The 23,756-nt window shown below is 44.2% G+C and overlaps 1 protein-coding gene across 2 annotated transcripts in view; it reads left to right on the top strand.

Annotated features, from left to right (window-relative positions):
- Positions 1–23,756, top strand: part of LOC122658659 — a 218,728-nt gene that overhangs the window by 110,930 nt on the left and 84,042 nt on the right. For both annotated transcript variants that reach the window (XM_043853701.1, XM_043853700.1), the window contains exon 36: positions 5,808–5,911. In XM_043853701.1, coding sequence (XP_043709636.1) covers positions 5,808–5,911 — 104 coding nt within the window. The remainder of the gene's footprint in view (positions 1–5,807; positions 5,912–23,756) is intronic.

Below are 23,756 nucleotides of genomic sequence, written 5' to 3'. Positions count from 1 at the left end.
TTGAGATTCCAAAAGGAGGGTTTTGACTTGCCACAATCAAAGCTTCTAAGCTCGGATTCAGATCCAAGGGCCGAGGGCTTTTTAAATTATGCCAGACAAGATGAAGGGTTGAGTGCATCTTGCGCTGTACAAAATTCTCATTGATCGAAACGTGTTGTCACCTTTTTCAGGTGACCTTTTTGTGACGTGGTGTTGATCACGTACAGAATTTTTGTTGTTCTGAGTGCTTCCTGCATAATCCTTGAGATACTTTAAGTCGAGCTCCAATTGCTCTTTTATTTTTTGGTCTGACGCCGACAATGACATCTCTAATGTACCGTCTGACATTAATCCATTGGGTATTATAGCGCCACATCATTCGATGCACATCTGACGATCCACTGATGATGTGATTTCGTGCACCCACCGTGTTCCTTAGATCATGTGCTTCCTCAGGACACGGTACACTTGCATTTTTTTATTCCAAATGGAATTTTATGATTGGCCAAACCTTCTAGGCATATCTTGACCGTCCGATCTCCGATTGGGGCCTAATATATCAAAATTCTCACAAAAATCCCTTCTGCATCCCTGTATCACCTGAACAGCAAGCTTATGCTCGAAAATTGGTGAAAAACAGAGGAGCAATTTTGAGTAAACTTGAGAGTGGATTGAAGTGTGTTGAATCATCCAACAGCCTCCTGAGATTTTTTTTATCATATTTTGAAGTTAGAATGTTGATGTTTGTGTCTGTTGAAGAGAAGGAACTCAACTTGTTTACTTGAGGAGGTGTGTTGAAGTTTGAAGGTGATTTTAATGGAGGTTTTGTGCGTTGCATGGTGCTCATCATCATTTGGGATTCTGATCATCGTGGTTTGAAGATTGGTTTCATCGGTTCAACATTCCAAGAGCATCAATGGATTTCTTCCAGTGGCTTAGACCAATGTGTTAACATGTAAAACTTTCCCATATTCTATTAGTAGCTAAATAGGTGATTATGAGTTGAATATGTTAGCTACATGTTATTTGTAATTGGGATTCGGTGTTTTAATTTGATTCCATCCATTGTAAACCATGTTGAGTTGATGCTCAACGATTCAACAGGCGATAGTGAAATCTTGTTTTACGTAGTTGTTGCTAGTAAAAGGAGGGTGCCCTGCTTATCCACCTTCTTCTCACCCTTCCCAACTCCACCTCTTCTTTCTACCTCACTTTTGTCCTATGCCCTCAATAGGGCCGTGGACCGCTCTTCTCTTTGGGATGATCTATCTCATATTAAAACTAGGATTGGCCCTCTTCCTTGGGGAGTGGGAGGAGATTTCAATGTTGTCCGATCCCAATCTGAGAAGGTTGGTGGTCGTCCCATTGACTTACCGTCTGTCCAGGCCTTCAATGACTGCCTTGAAGACATTGGTATTGATGACCTTAGATGGTCTGGCTCCTCTCTCACCTGGCACAACCGTAGGGGGGGCTCTGGCCGTATTGCTTGCAAGCTTGACCGGTTTCTCACCAATGAAGCTTGGCTCTCCTGCTGCCCTTATGAAAATTGATCTCCACAAAGCTTTTGATTCCCTCAGATGGGACTTCATCTGCAATGTGCTGTCGTAGATGGGCTTTCCCCCCCTTTCATCCGTTGGATCTATGCTTGTATCTCCACCCCCTCCTTCTCGGTTATTGTCAATGGCTCCCCAGCTGGTTTCTTCCACTCTAAAGTTGGCATTCGTCAGGGTTGCCCCCTCTCCCCCTTCCTCTTCTCCCTGGCTTGGAAGTCCTCTCGAGGAGTATCCAAGCCAAAACTGACCTTCATCTTATCTCCCCCCTCCCCAAGTGCAAGCAGCTCAACCTCACCCACCTGTCCTTTGCGGATGATCTTATGATCTTCTCCAAAGCCTCTCCCTCCTCCATCTCTGCCATTATGGCATCCCTTAACCTCTTTGAAAGTCTATTCGGCCTCCGTATCAACCTCCTTAAATCCAAACTCTTCCTCTCCGGTGTTTCAGACCTCGAGAAGGATTCCCTCTTCCTCCTCACTGGTTTTTCTCAGGGCTCCCTGCTAGTGAAATACCGGGGCCTCCCTCTTATCCCTGCTAGGCTCTCCAGCCACCATTGCACCCCCATGCTCGACATTATCCGCAAGCGCCTCCAACTTTGGAAGGGCAGACTCCTCTCTTATGGGGTAGGCTTGAATGCATTAGATCCATTCTTCAATCCTCTTACATTTATTGGAACGGTATCTTTGTCATTCCTAAAGCCATCATTAAAGCCATGGAATCCCTGTTTGCTACTTTCCTCTGGAAAGGAAAGGAATCCTCCAAATTCCTCCACCCGATCAGTTGGAACTCCATCTGCCTTCCCAAATCCGAGGGTGGTCTTGGCATTCGCTGCATCCGTGACTCCAACACTGCTGGGATTCTGAAGCTTATTTGGAAAATCTCTTCCAAACAGGACTCCATTTGGGTTCAGTGGGTCTACTCTCACCTCCTCAAAATCGACTCCATCTGGACTGTCTCCATTCCTAAGGATTGCTCCTGGATATGGTGGAAAATCCTTCACCTTCGCCCTCTAGCCCTATCAGCCATCTCCTCTTCCATTTCTGATGGGTCCTCCACTTCCTTATGGCTTGACCCCTGGCACCCATTTGGAGTTCTTTATAACTTCTTTGGCCCTAGGGAAATCTACTCCTCCAGGATTCCAAAATCTGCCCTTCTTTCGTCCATTATCTCTAATGGCAACTGGACCCCCCTCCCCCCTCATCCCACCCTCTCCCTAATCTGGACCACTCTCCCCCCCTCCCCCCCCCCCCAGGTCTCGCATACAAGGTTTGTTGGCTTCCATCCAACACTGGCCTCTTAAGCTTCAAATCTGCCTAAAACCTTGTCAGACTTCAAGCCCCCACTGTCCTGTGGCTCAAGCTTGTCTGGTTCAAAGGCCACATCCCCCGCCACAGCTTCCTTCTCTGGAGAACCCTAAACTACTGCCTCCCAACCCAAGCTTTCCTCTCCCACCGTAGAATCCCTGTCCCAACCTCTTGCACCCTCTGCTGGCATGGTTCGAAAGACATCGACCATCTTTTTTTCGCCTACCCTTTGTCTACCACCATCTGGAAAATAGCCCTGTCGTCCATTTGGCCTCGCAACAGAAGTATCCTTCCTTTCGCTAGAGAGTGGCTTTGGATGGCCATGACTTTTCCGGGCTGCACCACCTGCGACACCATTGGCAAGCTCGTGCTCGGTGCCACTATTTCTCACATTTGGATGGAGAGGAACCTTAGGAGATGGACTTCCAAATCTCGTTCTTTCGACTCGATTTGGAAAGCCATCTCTTGGGATGTATCCTCTAAGCTTAGTCTTTTGCCTCAAGGCCTTTTTGGATACCCCAAGGAATAGGCACATTGTTGTTTCCTGGGGTCTAGATAGAGCTCTTTTACGCCCCAGCCCCTCCCCTTAGAGGAGCTCGGGGCTTCCCCCCCCCCCCTTCTTTTCTCCCCCCCTTTTTGTACATCCCCCCCCCCCCTTCTCCCTTTCGCCCCTCTCGGGCCTTGGAAATATAATTTTTTATTCACCAAAAAAAAAAAAGGAGGGTGCCCTTGACAGTGTTGGAGCATTGTCAGAAGCAGGAGTAGGGACTTTTGGACTACAGTTGCCGTCGAATTGTAATCCTTGTTAAGTGTTGGGTAATACACGAAGCCCAGGGTTGGGCATTACCCCGTGGATGTAGGCATACTGCCGAACCACGTAAATTATATTATGTACTGTGTGGTTGTGGATAGAAGTGTAATCTGTTTTGCAAGATGATTTTGTATCCCTTGGTAGGTCTGACCTCTTTTGGTCGAAGGCGAGGGTACATATGAACTGTACCCGGTAATTACGGAACGCTCTGGCCAGTGGTGTAATTTGATTGCTACAGTGCAGAGACATCAGTTGCAGTTGTGTGTGTGGTTGTGATCTCAGCTGAGGGGAATTTCGAAAAGTTTTATCTAACACTAATTCACCCCCTCTCATTGTCAGCCTGGGAACATCACCCTCCCTTCAGCCCCTTCTTTTTCGATCAATGGTAGATACTTCGAACAGAAGTACGAACCTCTCAGAAATATTTCTTGGCGCCTGGTTAAAATGTCAACAAAATTTTGTATCAGCAATGTATTTCTCTATCAGTCACATAGGATTTATATATATTTTTTTCACCGGAAGGTGGAATCTCCCAAGGTCCTTTTTCAATTCCATATCACTCTGCAAGCTCTTCCTCTGTTTCTTTTTCTCTATTCCTGTATCAATCGGTAATAAATTTATTTCATTGATGTAGTAACTTGTACAAGTATCATTATGTATGTTGAAATATTCATCTCTTTTCATCGTTGTGTACAAAATAACACCGGTCTGGAAAGTAAAAAGAGCTAGGAATTAAGTAGAACATGCCCATTAGTTCCACCTGTTGCTTTGCTTTATCCAGCCTTGAGAATCCATCATAAGCCCATGCCTAGTTCGACGTTGGATCTGCCGTTTATACCCATATACTTGGTTTGTCTTAGCCTTAACCCCCCCCTCCCCCCCCAAAAAAAGTTTCCTGCTCGCTTCTCTCCATTAACCCCAAATACACTTCAAGCCAACTTTCACAATATTCTATCTGTAAATATCTGAACTGTCAGGCCATGAAGTAACCATTAATTCAGTATTCTATCTCAAAACTTGGGGTGCAACCCTGCAAGCATACCGGGCCAGGGTTGTGAAATTGAAATTTTTTTAACCTAAGTGAGACCAAGAAAGGCACAGCCCTGTTTTGGTTCAAAGTTGAACCCAATTTTGGCCCAACTTGCACCCCAACTCCAACCAATATGTATCCCAAATAGTGTAACATAATAAACCCATGCTGTTCTGGCCAAGGTTTTGAGGATTGGCCTATCGAATTAGCTTCAGTTAGGATCAGCCAATCCAAGCTAACTCTAGGATCAGTCAGCCTCTACTCCAGACCAATCTGTGATCTTGATCCTCGTTACTGCCCATCTCACATACAAAATGTAGATGAATGATAATTTTTTCTTCTTTCACCTGATATTTCATCTGTTTGTCAGGTGGAAGCCTCTACTTTGGAGGTAATAGAGAATTGGTTTTTTTTTTTAAGTCGAGGAACCCGAAGGAAAGCTAACGCCTATGCTAGCAGGATAACTTTTCATTATGGTCACATACAGAGAATGATAGCAGACTTAAAAATATTCCTTTGGGACCTTCCACCCATATCATTGATTCTTCTCATTGTTGGATGACTTGGATCAATCTTGTGATTCTGGATCTATTCTAACAGATTATAAAATCATTTTATTTCCTCTCAAAAAGTTCCTTCTAAATCGTGGGAGTATCCTGTTGGAGATATTAAAAAAATCTATTAATTGTGCAAACCAGTTAAGATCTTACCTCATCTTTTCTTTTTTTTTTCTCGTAGTGCTTAACAGTTTTCTTACCAACTGAATGACCTTTTTGGGAGGACCAAATGACATCAAAGCATCTGAGAAATTTTTATTATTTTCGTTTATTTCTAATTTTATGTAACCAAGGCATATGAGACATACTGAGATGAAAGTCATCCTACATAATTCAATATGTAATTGAGGGTGGGCCTTGGTGCAACGGTAAGGTTGGTCCATTGCGACCTATTGGTTGCAGGTCCGAGTCGGGAAACAACCTCTTTGCAAAACAGGGGTAAGGCTATGTACATTATGACTGTCCCCAGATCCCGCAGTGGCGGGAGCCTTGTGCACTTGGTACGCCCCTTTAATTATTTTGGTAACATTTTTTATTTGATGGTGCTTGGATTTTTGTTATTGACACCTGTAGGTTGTCTCTCCTGAGTTCACCTTTTACGACAGTACAAAGTCATTCCTTGATGATTCTTTGCATGGTGAAAAGCTTCTCCGGGCAAAAATGGATCTGAGCTTCATGTGAGTATCCACTTTATCTATGTCTGACTGGTTTCTTGAGTTAGGACCTAGGTAGTATATAAAATCACCCTCCTTTTTGGTTTCCAATTGTAACTGTACGGCAGTAAATTATTAATCATTGCTTTTCCCATCATTGCTTAACCCAAAAAAAACCCTCTCCCTATGCTTTTTTGTAATTATTGTATTCATCGTGAATCAAACATTTTCAAGCTTTTAGCTCACCCTCCAGCCTTTACACAATATTATGTTATATCTGAAAAGCTCGAGCTGTTAAGGACAACAACAATCTCTCAACAACCCCTACACTTGCAGGCCTGTACACATGGCCATGCATGTAACACACACTCATTTGGAAACACCATCACATGCCACCAAGAGGAGAATGTGTTGGGGACCCCGTTGGACTTCCTAGGGTTTGAACTTTCACCCTCCCTGCCTGCTCAGGTACCGTTAATTGCGATTTCTTGAAGAGAACTCTTTAAAGTATTTGCATGACCGATAGTTTTGAAACGCAGATTATCGACAGAACTAGGAAAATCAACTCATTCACTGACTAGCTGATCTGAATAGATTGGTGATCTGACTGAGTGGATCCCCTTGTGAGTAATAAAATAAATTATAAAAATACAAAATATATGGCATGAGATCGCTAGAGGTGCTCTCAACGATCCTAAGTTGCCTTTGACAGAGGGCTTGGAGTCCTCAGTTTAGTAAGGGACTTTTAGTATACCATCTTTTTATTGTTCTAGTTAATATTTGTTTATTCTGTGTATTTGTTTATTGTATTGTTCCAGCCCTTTCACTCTTGCTTTGATATTTGTTGTGTGTCATCTCTGCTACCCCTCTGTTAATGAGTCTGTCTCTGCTATTTGTTGTTTCAGCCATTCTGATATCTGCTCTTGTTTTATCCAACTGTTTTATGCGTTGACCACTGTTGTTTATCTGTGAACTGTTTGTTTGTTAGCGCCTAAACTTTGGGCACCTCTACAGTATGCGTTTTGGTACTGTCTATTAGTATCCCTCTTTGCAAGCAGTTCTATTTATGTTACTTTCGTTTGTTTATTTGATGCTGAAGCATTAGGGTTGCTCTTTTCTTGTTTTCCTTTATTATCTTTCTCATTGCCTTGTACTTTTAATTTTCTACTTATTGGTGCGTCAGGCAGGCAGGCGGCACTATATTATCCAGCCAATCCCTTTTGCATGGATCCTACTATTTTTTTATTATCCCTTACCTTGTCTTATATCATGTCTTTCAATACTAATCTTGTTCATAAGAGTAGGATTAGATTTGCATCCTAGAACATCGGATCCTTGACGAGTAAGAGTATGGAGTTGATAGATGTTATGCGGAGAACAAGGATTAACGTTGCATGCATTCAAGAAACGAGATGGAAGGGTCACAAAGCCAAGGCGTTGGATGACTTCAAACTATGGTACTTGGGAGACGAAAGCAGGAGAGGTGGAATGGGCATAGTTGTGGACAAAGACCTGAAGAACGAAGTAGTTGATGTTAAAAGATTTGGAGATAGGATCATATCTATCAAGCTGGTGCTAGACAACAAGGTTATCAACATAGTTAGCACGTATGCACCCTAGGCAGAATTGGATGAGAGTGTTAAAATACAATTCTAGGAACACATGGATGGATTAGCGCAAGGTTTTGGTCTGGGAGAGAAAATTATTATCGGAGGTGACCTTAACGGACATGTGGGCAGGGATCATAGAGGCTATGAAGAGGTTCACGGAGGATACGGAGTTGGAGAGAGGAATGAAGAGGGGATCTCAGTGTTAGACTTTACGATAGCGTTTGACCTGTGCATTGCAAATACCTTTCTTAAAAAGAGAGATGAACATTTACTAATGTATAAGAGTGGGCAACATGCAAGCCAAATAGATATTTTCCTAACTAGAAGGTCTGACAGACTTTTATGTAAGGACTGTAAGGTTATACCAGGAGAGAGCTTATCCGCTCAACATAGACTGATGGTCTTGGATGTGTACCTTAGTACGAGGCAACGTAAGAAGGCAAAACAAGTTTGCCCCAAGATAAGATGGGGGTGACTACAAAGAGTTCTCCTAGAATCATTTACCGGTAAAGTATCTCTGCAAGGAAAGTGGGATTTTGAGGGAGATACCAATAAGATGTGGACTGAGATGGCGACTTGTATTAAGAAGCTTGCTAAAGAAGTTCTAAGGATTTCAAAAGGTACATATCTGGCTCGTAGAGAGATTTAATGGTGGGATGACGAGGTTCAAGCAGCCATTAAGACCAAGAAAGCTTGTTTTAAGACCTGGCAAAGGACTAACGAGGCAGAGGATAAGGTGAGATATTATGCGGCCAGAAAAGAAGCTAGGAAGATTGTGGGGAAAGCAAGAGCGAAGAAATATGATGACCTCTATGAAAAACTTTATACAAAGGAAAGGGAAAATGCAATTTATCGGATCGCCAAAATAAGAGAAAGGAAGAGCAGAGATTTGTACCATGTTAGATGCATTAAGATTTAAGAGTAAGGATGGAAGAGTACTAATACAAGATGAGGACATTCTGGAGAGATGGGGTGAATATTTTTACAACCTACTAAATGGAGCTACCTTGACCAATAGGATGGATTCAGAAGTGGAGAGGAATAGTCTTGAAGCCAATACACGGCATGGACATCTACAACAAGTTGGCGAGGCCGAGTTAAAGAAGCCCTACGAAAGATGAAGGTCGGTAAAACACCGGGACCGAATGAGATCCCAATTGAAGTGTGGAAGAGCTTAGGAGCACGGGAGATATCTTGGGTAATCAAGTTGTTTAACAAGATTTTGAGTGCAAAGAAAATGCTAGATGAGTGAAGGAGAAGCACTGTAGTTCCTATTTATAAGAATAAATGTCATATCCAGAACTGCAATAACTATAGAGGCATAAAACTAATGAGTCATACCGTGAAACTTTGGGAAAAATCATTGAAGCCCACTTAATAAGAGAAACTGATATATCGGAGAACCAGTTTGGTTTTATGCCAGGGAGATTCACCACAGAAGCTATCTACCTTTTAAGGAGGCTTATGGAAATATTTAAAGCTTTCTAAAGGAATCTCTATATGATCTTTATCGACTTAGAAAAGGCCTATGATAGAGTCCCTAAAGAGCTCATTTGGCATGTCCTAGGGAAGAGAAGGAGCTCAAGTAACTATGTAGATATAATCAAAGACATGTATGAGGGCGTAGTGACGAGTGTCAGAACTGCAGGGGGGCCAAAGTAGTGAATTCCCTATTACAATTGGGTTACACCAAGGATCAACTCTTACGCCCTTTTTTGTTTGCACTTATCATGAATGACTTAACCAGGCACATCCAAGATGAGGTCCCTTAGTGTATGCTTTTTGCTGATGATATTGTTTTGATAGATGAGACAGTGAAAGGGATTAATGCAAAGCTGGAGTTATGGAGATCAAGCTTGGAATCACGAGGTTTTAAGTTAAGCAGAACAAAGACAGAGTATATGATGTGTAACTTCAGTCAAACCAGGAGAGGTGATGAAGTGGTGAGACTTGAGGAACGAGAGCTACCACAAAGTGAATGCTTTAGATACCTGGGGTCAACCATTGACAACGAGGGTGATATGGTGGGTGATGTTTCCCACAGAATTAAAGTAGGATGGATGAAGTGAAGAGGTGCATCGGGAGTGTTATGTGACAAACGCATGCCTGTTAAGCTTAAGAGAAAATTCTACAGGACAGTAATAAGACTAGCCATGACTTATAGAGCGGAATGTTGGGTAGTTAAGAAGAATAATATAGATAAGATGAGTATAGCGGAGATGAGGATTAGAGTAAAGAATAGTTGTATTAGAACCAAAGGACAAGCTTCATGAGAGCCGCTTGAGGTGGTATGGTCATGTCCAACGGAGACCTTTGGATGCACCGGTAAGGAAGATTGACCTGATTCAGTTTGACGGAGCTAAAAGAGGTAGGGGCTGGGCTAAAATGACTATTGGAGAAGTGGTAAGAAAGGATATGCATGTGGTAGGGCTCAATCCTAGTATGACCGCAGTTAGAGTTGTTTGGAAGACAAGGACCCGAGCAGCCGATCCCTTGTAGGGGAATGTTCCTGGGATGTTGCTTTGACTACTGCTTTGGCTTTTTCCTTTACTTATTTTCTATTCTTCTTCCCTTTACTTCTTTAACTTCTTTTTATTTCTCTTATTTCTTTTACTGTCATAGCCTCTATCGGATCCATGTAGCCGACCCCATTTAGTTGGGATAAGGTTATGGTTGTTGTTGTTGTTGTTGTTGTTGTTGAATATATGACATGAATTTTAAAAATTATGAAAAGTACAGTTTTCATGGAAAAAAAAAAGAAGCAAGAGTACGGTAGGTCAAATAAAACAATATGGTTCCGGATGGATTTGACCTGCTGCAACAAATATGCACACCAGTATTCAGCTCAATCTGGTTGCATCATGAATAAAACAAATAATTATTGAACATCATTTGCTTGACTTAATTTCATGAATGAGGAACCCCCAAGTTTTACCTTCCCATGAGTGTCGGCTACCATGGCTAGGCGCCCTGGTATGGTGCCGTTACCACCCAGGCCCTCCCACCCTCCTTCCTACCTTGATCCCCTTGAAGCTTCCTCCCCTTCCCAGGATGCGATGACCTGGAGTGCTCTCTTTAGCCAGGCACCCATGCCTTCTCATGAAGGTTTCCCCCTCCACTTTGTCGCTCCTTCCATTGTCGGGATCTCAAATATCACTCACTGTTTGACTGGTACTAGACAACGAATCAAGCCTCTGGCTGAATTCTTTGTCCGCCATTTCATCAGGAGCCAACCTCCCTTCAACACAGTTAAACTATCTCTTACCAAACAATGGAGGCTACAAGGGCATTTGGATACTTACATGTTAGACAATGGTGTTGGATTGTATGGGACAGAATACCATGGGGGTATTCTGGTCTTTTAGTTTTTTATTATGCTTTGTATTTACTCTATATTAGAGTCCGTTATGTTAAGGACAATTCTGTCCATGTAATTTTGGTTAAATATTATAAATACAAAGCTTGAGATCAGTCATTGATCATCCAAGCATTACACTCTAATTCTGAATCTGTTAACATGGCATCAGAGCAGGTTTCGAATTAGGGTTCCTCCTTTCTTCCATTCTCGGTTTCTTCGTCCCCTTCTTTTTCTCGTTCTCCCTTTCCTCTCCTCTTTTTTCCCTTTTGTTCTTTATTCTCACAATAGGGCAGCACTGATGAGGTGATCAATAGATCCAGTTGCTGCCCTCCATCACCTCATTCAGTGATACAAGAAAATTCTGATAGATAGGAACTTGCACCCTGTCTTATGGAAATATTTGGAGCTTACAAAAGGAACCTCCATATGATCTTTATCGACCTAGAAAAGGCCTATGATAGAGTCCCTAGAGAGCTCATTTGGCATGTCCTAGGGAAGAGAAGGAGCTCCAGTAACTACATGGATATAATTAAGGACATGTATGAGGGCGTGGTGACAAGTGTCAGAACTATAGAGGGCCAAAGTAGTGAATTCCCTATTACAATTGGGTTACATCAAGGATCAGCTCTAAGCCCTTATTTGTTTGCACTCATCATGAATGATTTAACTAGACACATCCAAGATGAGGTCCCTTGGTGTATACTTTTCGCTGATGATATTGTTTTGATAGATGAGACAGTGGAAGGGATTAATGCAAAGTTGGGAGTTATGCAGATCAAGCTTGGAATCACGAGGTTTTAAGTTAAGCAGAACAAAGACAGAATATATGATGTGTAACTTCAGTCAAACCAGGAGAGGTGATGAAGTGGTGAAACTTAAGGAGCGAGAGTTACCACAAAGCGGATGCTTTAGATACCTGGGATCAACCATTAACAAAGAGGGTGATATAGAGGATGATGTTTCCCACAGAATAAAGTAGGATGGCTGAAGTGGAGAGGTGCTTCGGGAGTGTTATGTGACAAACGTATGTCTGCTAAGGTTACGGGAAATTCTACAGGATAGTTATAAGACCGGCCATGACTTTCGTAGTCCGGCTGAGGTTTTACTTGGGAATTCCTCCTTTGTGGTTTCACCCAAAGTGTGTGGCTACGTGTGTTATGCTAGGGATACAAAGTCCCCTGGCAAACTTGAACCCCGTGGGTTACGATGTATTTTTTGGGGTTATTCTCCAACCTATAAAGGTTATAAGTGTTACCGTCCCCCCTACCCATCGTACTATGGTAAGTATGGATGTCATTTTTCATGGAAGCCTTTCCTATTATTCTTCACCACCTCTTCATGGGGAGAATTCTAGTGAAGATGTGTGTTCTCTTGAGGTTCTTCTCTGACCGAATCTGCTGCTTCCGCTTCCCCTGTTCCTCACACAAATCCTGCTCCCCTGGCTGCTGCCCCTTCACCTTCATTAGCCGAAGGGAATCCTATGCAGGGGGAGATCATGGAAAATAGTAATGGTGAAGTTCCTACTCCCGGGGAGCTGACTCCAGTCCAGAGAACCATTGGTGAATTTCAGAAGAAAATTGACAACTCCACCATCATAACCTATCAAATAGGATGTTCCAGAAAAGAGTAGCTTCCATCCACTGTAGCACTAATATCTATCTAGTTACCGATCTGGATCCAGACTAATGCAGGCATAGAGGCAGCAGTAGAGGACGTGGAAGTCCAGCTCAACCACCCAAAGATCCTTAGAAGATCGGAGAGAATAAGAGCAACATGGCTAATTAAATTTTGACTGCAATCAAGGATCCTTGCTTGGCTGATTTGGTATTGATTGCAATCAAGGCTTGATTGGCTGATTTGGTATTGATTGCAATCAAGGCTTGATTGGCTGATTTGGTGTTGATTGCAATCAAGGCTTGATTGGCTGATTTGGTGTTGATTGCAATCAAGGATTGGTTGGCTGATTTACAGTTGATTGTCTTCTAATCCTATCTTTAATTAGTTTTTACCTAATATGCTATGTTTTTATTTAGTATGTTCTTATTTTAGTAAAACTCAATCTTAGGCTTAGGGATTGAGATTGGGCTTTGGGAATCCTATAAAAGGATCTACTGTAATAAGGAAAGGCAGATTTTGAATAATATTGAATTTGACCTCCATTGGAGAGTTTCCAAGGAACTTGCGAGTTCCGTTTTCTATGTGTTCAAGTGTTAATCTCCTCCCTTCCCCTGCTCGATCCTACCTTTGGCACAAGGCTGCTCCATTTCTGGTATCAGAGCCAAAGCAGGGTGCAACGAGTATGGCTCCCAAGCGTAGGGGAGATCACACTAGTCACATAGAGGACGTTACATTGAGAGACAAGAATGCTCAACTACTTCAACAGATTGCTGCATTGAATCTTGAGATGGAGCGTTTGCGAACCTCATCACATCATTCCAATAGATCGGTTAACACCACAGGCAATCACCCTCATCGGATGATGAAAGGCTTGCTTTTTCTATCAGACCACTACGATGACATGCTCAGGAGGAGCGATAGGTCGAATGGTTTCGAAAGTTGAAAGGCGACCACTCAACTCTAGCTGAAAAGATCAACCTCGGAGTGGAGAATTGACAACTTTGCCAACAAGTAACTGACGATTGATTCGTCACCCAGGTTGATTGGATAGGACCTCCCAAGTTTGACGAGTACCAAGATGAGTACGTCGACGAACATGGTGGTTTTGAACATGGTACTAAATCTCGTTTCGTTTCGGTATTTCGGTCTAACCGAAATTTCCGAGATACCGAAATTTCGTCGAAATATGGTATTTTTCTGTGGGTGTAAAATGACCGAGATTTTCGAAATTTTCGAAATGAGATTACCGAAATTACCGAGATTTCCGAAATTTCCGAAACGAGATGACCGAAATATTCGAAATATTGCACGTGACTTTTTCAATATCTCGCGATATATCGTGAGTCCACGATATTTCGTCGATATCTCACGAGATATCGTCGAAATATGGTATTTTTCCATTTCGGATTGGTATCGTATCTCGGACAGCTCGAGATATACGAAATATCGCCGAAATTTCGCGAGATTTTGAACTATGGTTTTGAAAGCCTTGAACCTGATTCTATTTTATAAGCACAACACGGTGAGCCAGCATCATTGAATGTAAGTGATTGTTTTCCTTGTAAAGAAGCAGTCCCAACAACCACCGATCTTCCCATCGAGGCGATCACCTCGCAAGTCTTTGATTTGGTTCCATCATGCATATCAGTTTCTGTTTTTGGAGATTTTTTCGTGAAGGAAGTGATGAATACGGCACCGTATCAAGATCAATATTTGGAGCCGTTGCAACTGTGCAACTTTCTTTACTTATTGGTTGACAATGTAGCAGAGAAGACGAATGGGGACACGTTCCAATGGATCGACATTATCAATATGTATGATGATCCATATTTGGCCGTTATTTCTTTCCCGTCTGTACTTCAATTTGTTCATGGTATACACATTGTCAACAAGCCATATTTTAATGCCTCATTTCTTCAAGCCGTGAACATCTCAATTGCTATCGCCATCAAATCTAAAGTTGAGTTACAAATTCTATTTTATTCAATTCGAGATATCACTATCACTAATGACTTTGTTTGGTTTCCATTTGATCCTGGTAGAAGGCGAACATATGAAGATGGTGACTTAAATTCGAGGTCAATGACCTGAGGTGGTCTGGTTCCCCCCTCACCTGGCATAACCGCAGAGGGGGTTCTGACTGTATTGCTTGCAAGCTTGACCGGTTCCTCACCAATAAAGCCTGGCTCACCTCTTTCCCCCAATCCAATGCCAACTTCCTTCTCCAGGGTCTTTCTGACTATAGCCCTTGCCATCTCCCCATCCAACAATACATCTCTTTCGGGCCGAAACCCTTTAAATTCTTCGACATGTGGACCTCTCACCCTCTCTTCCTCCCTACCATTCTTAATGCTTGGAACTCCCCTGTCCATTGCCACTCTCTCCCCCTTATTGCTTTTGCTCGTATGCTCAGACTCACCAAATCTTAGCTCAAATCCTGGAGCTCTGCCACCTTTGGCAACCTTCCCTCTAAAGTCTCCTCCTGCCGCTCTAATCTGGACTCAGTGTAATCCCGGCTCCAGTTGGATCCTCTCAACCCCTCGCTGGCAGAGGACGAAAGAAAGCTTACCGATGAGCTCTTCTCCCTCTCCTCTCTGGAAGAAAGCTTCCTCCGCCAGAAAGCCCGTATCAAATGGCTTGAGCTTGGGGACTCCAACTCTGCTTTCTTCCACCGCTCTCTGAAAGCCAAATTGAACTTCAACTCCATCACCCTGCTCACCGTTAGGGATGGTTCCCCTCTAACCTCCGTCTCTGCCATTAAGGCTGAGGCGGCCTCCTTCTTCTCTTCCCTCTTCAATCCCCCTCTCCCCCCGTCCTCCCCCTTCCCTCATGGGCTCATCAATAAATTTATCCCCTCTTCCATGTCCAACCTTCTCCATGCCATCCCCTCTGATGATGAGATTACCAAGGCCATCTTGTCCCATAAGTCCAATAAGGCCCCTGGCCCTGACGGATTCAGCATGGGGTTCTTCCTTGCCTGCTGGGATCACATCAAGGGCGACCTCATCAAAGCCATTTGTAGCATCTTCTTCAACCCCAACCAGCTTACCCAGGTCAATCAGACTTTCCTTTGCCTCATCCCTAAAAAAGACGGAGCATCCTCTCTCTCTGATTTCAGACCCATCTCCCTTTGCAACCTTCTCTACAAGTTCATTGCCAAAATTCTGGCCAACAGAATCCAGCTAGTCATTCCCTCCTTAGTCAGCCCCAATCAATCAGCTTTCATCTCTGGCAGGAGCATCGCGGATAACATTATCCTTTACTCTGAAATCGTTCGTGGCTTTGACCGCAAATCCCATTCCCCCGTTGCCCTTATGAAAATTGATCTCCACAAAGCTTTTGACTCCCTCAGATGGGACTTCATCTGCAATGTGCTCTCTCTGATGGGCTTTCCCCCTCCTTTCATTCGTTAGATCTTTGCTTGCATCTCCACCCCATCCTTCTCGGTTATCATCAACGGATTCCCCGCTAGTTTCTTCCACTCTAAAGCTGGGATTCGTCAGGGATGCCCTCTCTCCCCCCCTTCCTCTTCTCCCTGGCCTTGGAAGTCCTCTCTAGGAGCATCCAAGCCAAAACTGATCTCCACCTTATCTCCCCCCTCCCCAAGTGCAAGCAGCTCAACTTAACTTACCTGGCTTTTGCGGATGATCTTATGATCTTCTCCAAAGCCTCCCCCTCCTCCATCTCTGCCATCATGGCCTCCCTTAACCTCTTCGAGAGCCTTTCTGGCCTCCGCATTAATCTCCTTAAATCCAAACTCTTCCTCTCTGGTGTTTCGGATCTTGAGAAGAATGCTCTCCTCCATCTCACTGGCTTCTCCCAGGGTTCCCTCCCAGTGAAATATCTAGACCTCCCTCTTATCCCTGCTAGGCTCTCCAGACACCATTGCTCCCCCATGCTTGACATTATTCGCAAGCATCTTCAACTCTGGAAAGGCAAACTTCTCTCCTATGCGGGAAGGCTTGAATGCATAAGATCCGTGCTCCAATCTTCTTATATTTATTGGTGCGGTATCTTTGTCATTCCTAAAGCCACCATCAAAGCTATGGAGTCCGTTTTTGCTGCCTTCCTCTGGAAAGGGAAGGAGTCCTCCAAGTTCCTCCACCCGATCAGCTGGAAATCCATTTGCCTTCCCAAATCTGAAGGCGGTCTTGGCATTCGCCGCATCCACGATTCCAACACTGCCAGAATTTTGAAGCTTATCTGGAAAATCTCTTCCAAGCATAACTCCATTTGGGTTCAGTGGGTCTACTCCCACCTCCTAAAAAACGATTCACTTTGGACCGTCCCCATCCCTAAAGATTGCTCCTGGATCTGGCGGAAAATTCTTCTCCTCCGCCCTCTGGCTCTCTCTGCCACTTCCTCCGCCGTTTTTTATGGGTCCTCCACTTCCTTGTGGCTCGACCCTTGGCATCCTATTGGAGTTCTCTATAACTTCTTTGGTCCTAGGGTAATATACTCTTCCAGGATTCCAAAATCTGCGCCCCTTTCTTCCATCATCTCCAATGGTAATTGGTCCCCCCCCTCCTCCTTCACGCCCCCTCTCCTTGATCTGGGCCTCCCTCCCCCCCCCTGGTCTTGCGGACAAGGTCTGTTGGCTTCCCTCCAACAATGGCCTTTTTAGCTTCAAATCTGCCTGGAACCTTGTTAGACCTAGTACTCCCTAGGTCCTTTGGCACAAGCTAGTCTGGTTTAAAGGTCACATCCCCCGCCACAGCTTCCTTGTTTGGAGAACCCTAAACCAATGCCTCCCGACCCAAGCCTTCCTTGCCCACCGAAGAATCCCCGCCCCAACCTCTTGCATTCTATATTGGAATGGCTCTGAAGATATTGACCACCTCTATTTCGCCTACCCCTTCTCTTCCACCATCTGGAAAAAAGCCCTGTCGTTCATCTGGCCTCGCCACAGGAGCATTCTTCCTTTTGCTCGAGAGTGGTCTTGGATGGCCTTGACCTTCCCTGGATGTACCTCCTATGACACCATTGGCAAGCTAGTGCTCGGCGCTACTATCTATCACATTTGGATGGAGAGGAACCTTAGGAGATGGACTTCCAAATCTCGTTCTTTTGACTTGATTTGGAAAGCCATCTCTTGGAATGTATCTTCTAAGCTTAGTCTTTTGCCTCACAAGGCCTTTAGAGATACCCCAAGGAACAGGCACATTGTTGTATCCTGGGGTCTAGATAGAGCTTTGTTACGCCCTAGCACTTCCCCTTAGTGGGGCTCAGGGCTCCCCCCCCCCCCCTCTTCTCCCTCTCGCCCTTCTCGGGCTTTAGTTATATATTTTTTTAACCACCAAAAAAATAAAATTCCGAGGTCGAATTATTCTAAACCAAGAGGGAATGATGCAGGCATAAAGGCAGCAGTAGAGGACGTGGAAGTCCAGCTCAACCACCCAAAGATCCTTATAAGATCTGAGAGAATAAGAGCAACATGGTTAATTAAATTCTGACTGCAATCAAGGATCCTCGCTTGGCTGATTTGGTATTGATTGCAATCAAGCATTGATTGGCTGATTTGGTATTGATTGCAATCAAGGCTTGATTGGCTGATTTGGTGTTGATTGCAATCAAGGCTTGATTGGCTGATTTGGTGTTGATTGCAATCAAGGATTGGTTGGCTGATTTACAGTCGATTGCCTTCTAATCCTATCCTTTATTAGTTTTTACCTAATATGCTATGTTTTTATTTAGTATGTTCTTATTCTAGTAAAACTCAATCTTAGGCTTAGGGATTGAGATTGGGCTTTGGGAATCCTATAAAAGGATCTACTATAATAAGGAAAGGCAGATTTTGAATAATATTGAATTTGACCTCCATTGGTGAGTTTCCAAGGAACTTGCGAGTTCCATTTTCTGTGTGTTCAAGTGTTAATCTCCTCCCTTCCCTTGCTCGATCCTACCCTTGGCACAAGGCTGCTCCACAGACCCTACTTCTCCTTGTGAGACTTCTTCTTCAGACCTTCCTATTGCTCATCGCAAAGGTACTAGGACTTGCACTCAGCCTCCCATATCTCGTTTTGTTTCTTATAGTTCTTTTTCCCCATCTTTTCGTGCATTTGTATCTTCTCTTTCTTCTGTTTCCATTCCTAAAAATTGGCAGGAAGCATCTACAGATGGAAAGTGGAAGGCAACAATGCTGGAAGAAATGAGAGCTTTGAAAAAAAATAATACATGGGATCTTGTGGCTCTTCCTCTAGGGAAAAATCCAGTGGGATGTAAATGGGTGTTTGTAGCCAAACAGAAGGTAGATGGAACAGTGGATCGATATAAGGCAAGTCTGGTTGCAAAGGGTTTCACTCAGACATACAGAATTGACTATTAGGAGACCTTCGCACTAGTGGCAAAACTCAATACTGTCAGTGTGTTATTATCTTGTGCTGTAAATGTTGGATGGGATCTTCAACAACTGGATGTGAAGAATTCCTTCCTCCAATGGAGAGCTAGAGGAGGAAGTATATTTGGAATTCCCACCAGGCTTTTCTGATGACAAGACCAGGGGCAAGGTCTATTAATTGAAGTGTGCTCTTTATAGGCTGAAGCAGTCACCTAGAGCTTGGTTCGATAGGTTTCAAAAGGCTATTGTTTATGTGGGAAACAAGCAAAGCAATGCTGATCATACCTTGTTCATCAAACGAGTTGGTGATAAGGTAACCATTCTCATAGTCTATGTTGATAATATTGAGGTATCGGAAATGATGGTGATGAGATCAACAAATTGAAGCACTTTCTTGGCCGTGAGTTTGAAATAAAGGATCTCGGAACTCTTAAATATTTTCTAGGGATAGAGGTTGCTCGATCCTCAAAGGGCATCTTTCTTTCTCAAAGAAAATATATCCTAGATCTATTGTCTGAGACTGGGCTGTTAGGGTGCCCTCCTTCAGACACTCCCATGGAAGCTACTACAAGGCTCAAGGAGAAAGAAGGTGAACCCATTGACAAAGGCTGCTATCAGCGATTGGTAGGCAAACTAATCTACCTCTCTCATACACGGCCAAACATAGCTATTGCCGTGAGTTTGGTAAGTCAGTTTATGCATGATCCTTATTCCTCTCATATGGAAGCAGTCCTTCGCATCCTGCGATATTTGAAGTCTGCTCCAGGAAAAGGAATCCTTTTATCTCCAAATGGTCATCTAAAGGTTGAAGCTTATACTGATGTTGATTGGGCTGGCTCTACTGACAGAAAATCCATCTCTGGATATTGCTCTTTTGTGGGTGGGAATCTTGTCACCTGGCATAGCAAGAAGCAGAATGTTGTGGCAAGATCCAGTGCTGAAGTAGTGTTCTGTGCCATGGCACAAGGAATCTATGAACTGTTATAGCTTAGAGGATTGTTACAAGATATTGGTGTTGCTGTCCATCTTCCCATAATGTTGTATTGTGATAATAAGGCTGCTATTAGCAATTTAGCATTGCTCATAACCCTATCGAGCATGATCGTACTAAGCATGTGGAGGTTGACCGACATTTCATCAAGGAGAAGCTTGAAGCTGGCCTCATCTGTGTTCCCTTTGTGAAGTCTGCTGATCAGTTAACCGATGTGTTCACTAAGGGGTTGAGTGGCAAAGTGTTTCATCCTATTTTAGTCAAGTTAGTATAAAACCTAACACAATGCAGAGAAGAATGAAAACACAAACACAATCACACAATGCGCACAAGGATTTATGTGGTTCGGCAAGGTTGCCTACGTCCACGGTGAGATGAGATTTGTTTCACTATCAATGGAGAATAGGGTTACAGTCGCTCATTCCTCACACCTCTCTCAGATTTTCAATACAGAGAAAGAACTCTCGCTACAAATTTATAGCGAAACCCTATACAGGAAATTTACCAAAATACCGCGGCCCGCGGAGCCTCTACACAGCAGTCCATCATCAGAAGTCATGACACCAAAACCTTAACAGTTGGGCATGTGTGACATATATGCACCAACTTGAGGGGGAGTGTTAGATTGTATGGGACAGAATACTGTTGGGGTATGCTGATCTTTTAGTCTTTTATTATGCTTTGTATTTACTCTATATTAGACTCGGCTATATTAGGGACAATTCTTTCCATGTAATTTTGGTTGAATATTATAAATACAAAGCTTGGGATCAGTCATTGATCATCCAAGCATTACACTCAAATTCTGAATCTGTTAACAAGTGGGTTCTTCGTCTTCAAGTTCTCTAAAGAAATTGACAAGATGCATACTTTGGAAGGAGGTACGTGACACGTTATCTGGAAACGAATCTTCCTCCGGCACTAGGATTGTCATCTCCAACTCCAACGAGTCTACCTCAGCACCATCCCTCTATGGATCTTGCTGCCTGGGCACCCCTTCACTTTTGGTGTGCTGATGGGTTTAGTGTTGTGGGTTTGGTGCTGGGTTAACCTCTCTATTGAGACACCAGAACCAAGAATTTTTGTCAAGGTCTCTGCTGAAGAAACTCCACCATCTTCCATTACAATTGAAGACGATGAAGGATTTATATTTGAGCAGGATGTGGTCTGTGAGTGGCATCCTCCCCAGTGCCTTGTATGTAAGGTGTTTGGCATTCGAATCTTTGCTCCCCCAAGCCAACCACTAGAATCGTGCAGCCTCTCTTCCTAGTACCCATATGCCTTCTCCCTCTGAACTAATAACTATTATCTACCCTCCTCCGCCTCCTTCCCTTTCCAAAACCAGTCCTCACCCTACTGCCAACAGATTTCCCAGCCGTGGCCGGAGTAAGAGTCGCCTTCGTCGCAAAAATCGCCACCGTTAACCTCCAACTAGTTAACCCCGTGGATATGACGCCGTTTATGTCCCCAGACCTTCGGTCCATAGTCGTGAAGCGACCTATGGTTGCTCTGAAAATCTCACTCTCATCTCCATCACTGATAGTTCTGTACCTCCCCCCCCCCCCTACAATATTGTCAACATCTGCTCCCTGCCTCCCCCTGTCTTCCGACCAATCGTAACTTTTACCTTGCCACCTCTGTTTGCTCATCATTGCATCCAACCACCGTCTTCCTTTCCTCTCCCCCTCCCTTGAAACTGATCATGTAAGACTCTTGTTCCTCTTATACCCCTCCTTCGAGAGTATCTATTGGGCCCTTGATGTTGGGAGGAAGAGGTTGGCTTTGCCAACACCGTCATCCATTCCGCTGATGAGGCTGCCACTTTATTGATATGATATTAAACGTCGCTTAGAAGCGGTCGCAAGGTCGGTTTTGGCAGCCTAACGGCCGCCCTGTAAAAAGGGGAAACCTGTCCCATGAGGCTGCCATATCTGCCTCTAGCCCCCAACTTTCCCCTCCCCGATTTACCCATGCCTACCCCTTTTTGAAATGGGGCCCACTTTTTACCATAGTTATTCACATGTTCCCAACCCATCTCCTTTCTAGCCCTTACACAATGGGTTGGCCCCACACTAATAGCCCATCTACCCCTCCTTTGTGTCCTATCGAACCCTCTCTCGGCCCACCTAGTCCATTACCATCAGCATGTGTTTGGACCTGTAATGCAAAGTCGACCTCAGACCAGGGAAACTAGCGGGAGATCGATTGCAGCAAGATCAGTAAATTAAAAAGAACAAAATTAAATAACTAAAACTCCTTTATTGCTATTTTCTATTTACATATGAAGGGGAACATAAAAGGATAAGAAAAAGAAGAGGAAAAGGGATATAGAAAGGGGGATAGGATCAGCTCTCTCAGCCAGGCTATCTCAGCCCATCATCCTCTCACCCACGGTATCTCACCATTTCCGCATGTCACAACTTCATTAATAGCACTTTTCTCTTCAATCTCTGTCCCTTTTTCTGTTCAGCCGCATATTTATTTATAGTAGCGCAATTGCAAAAGAAACGCAATCCTAATCTAAGTAACAATCGTCAGTTTGACTATATCAGCCATCCATGTAAATAATAATATTTCCAAAAAAAACAAATGACCCTCTCCCCCCTCCCGCCCCTGCTCTGCCACCATCCATCTCTCCAACACCCCTCCCTGTAACCACCGGCGCCGCCTCACCTCCCCTTCCATCATCTCCACCCATTTCCACCTTGCCGCCTTCCCACTCCCCCTTTGAACCTCCAACCATTGCTCTTCCCCCTTCAGCTACCTCCCCCCCTTCTTCTACCACTGGCCAGCATCAATGGTCATCCCTGTTCCACCAAGCCTCTACCGCCTCTCTCGATACCTCCCTTCAATTCATCAAACCTTCCTCTGAAAATGGAGTAGCATTTGCTCTCTGTCCCAACTCCATCCTATCCCCTGAAATCCCAAAATGGACTTCCTGCCTGGACACTTTTTGGGAGCCCGACCTTCCTTCAGCATCTTCAAAGCTTCTCTAACCAAGCAATGGAAAGTCGCTAGCTTGCTTGATGTTTACCTTCTTGACTCTGGAGTGTTTATCTTCAAGTTCTTCTCTGACGAAGCCAAGTCTCGCGCCCTTGATGGAGCCCCTTGGATGGTAGGAACCAAACCTATCTTCCTCCGTCAATGGCAGCCCCATCTCCTTCTCCACAAGGTCGACCTCAGCACCATTTCCTTGTGGATCAATCTTCCTGGTCTGCCTCTGCACTACTAGACCCAAGAATGCTTAGGCCGAATAGGCTCTATTATCGAACTACTGCTGTGCACTGATCTTCGCACCCTCAAAATGAACCGCCTCTCCTTCGCCAGGATATGCGTGGATGTCTCTGCTGATTCACCTCCTCCTTCGTCCATCTCCATCAAGGAAGAAGACGGTTTTTGGTTCGAACAGCCTGTCAAATACGAATGGATCCCCCCTCACTGTCAGCAGTGTAAAATCTTTAGCCACTCTGCCATCGATTGCTTTGTCTCAGTGTCCCTTGCCACGACAGCCCTTGCTTCTGACCTGAATCCTCTTAACGATTCAACGCCTTCTTCAGCAGCCACGCAGATGTCCTCCCAAGCAGTTCACCCTGAAGTTATCAATCGTAACTCTGCAACGACTTCCACGGAGATGCCTGCTCCAGCTTTTCCCTAAGGAGAAACCTCCCTCAATTTTGCATCGACTTCGTCTGGCTTTCCTAGATCTGACAGTCGTGGAAGAGAGCCTAAAAGACAAAATCGCAATTGACGCCATAGTTGCCATCGTAGCCACCAAGATTCTATCAGTGCAGAACACCTTCATGTTGCCGCCGGTGCTCCTCCTTGCACAACGGAGCTGAATGCTCCTGATACCGAGGTCCCTAAGGTTCCTGCTACGATGACTCCTCTCGGGATTGTTTCCTCGATACCTGAGCCTGCCTCTTCCCTCGATGATCCTGTTGAAGCGAACCACGCCA

This window comes from Telopea speciosissima, chromosome 4, assembly GCF_018873765.1.
Source record: "Telopea speciosissima isolate NSW1024214 ecotype Mountain lineage chromosome 4, Tspe_v1, whole genome shotgun sequence".
NCBI classification, from domain to species: Eukaryota; Viridiplantae; Streptophyta; class Magnoliopsida; order Proteales; family Proteaceae; genus Telopea; species Telopea speciosissima.
Note: the sequence above shows the minus strand (reverse complement) of the source record. Positions and strands in the feature narration are given on the sequence as shown.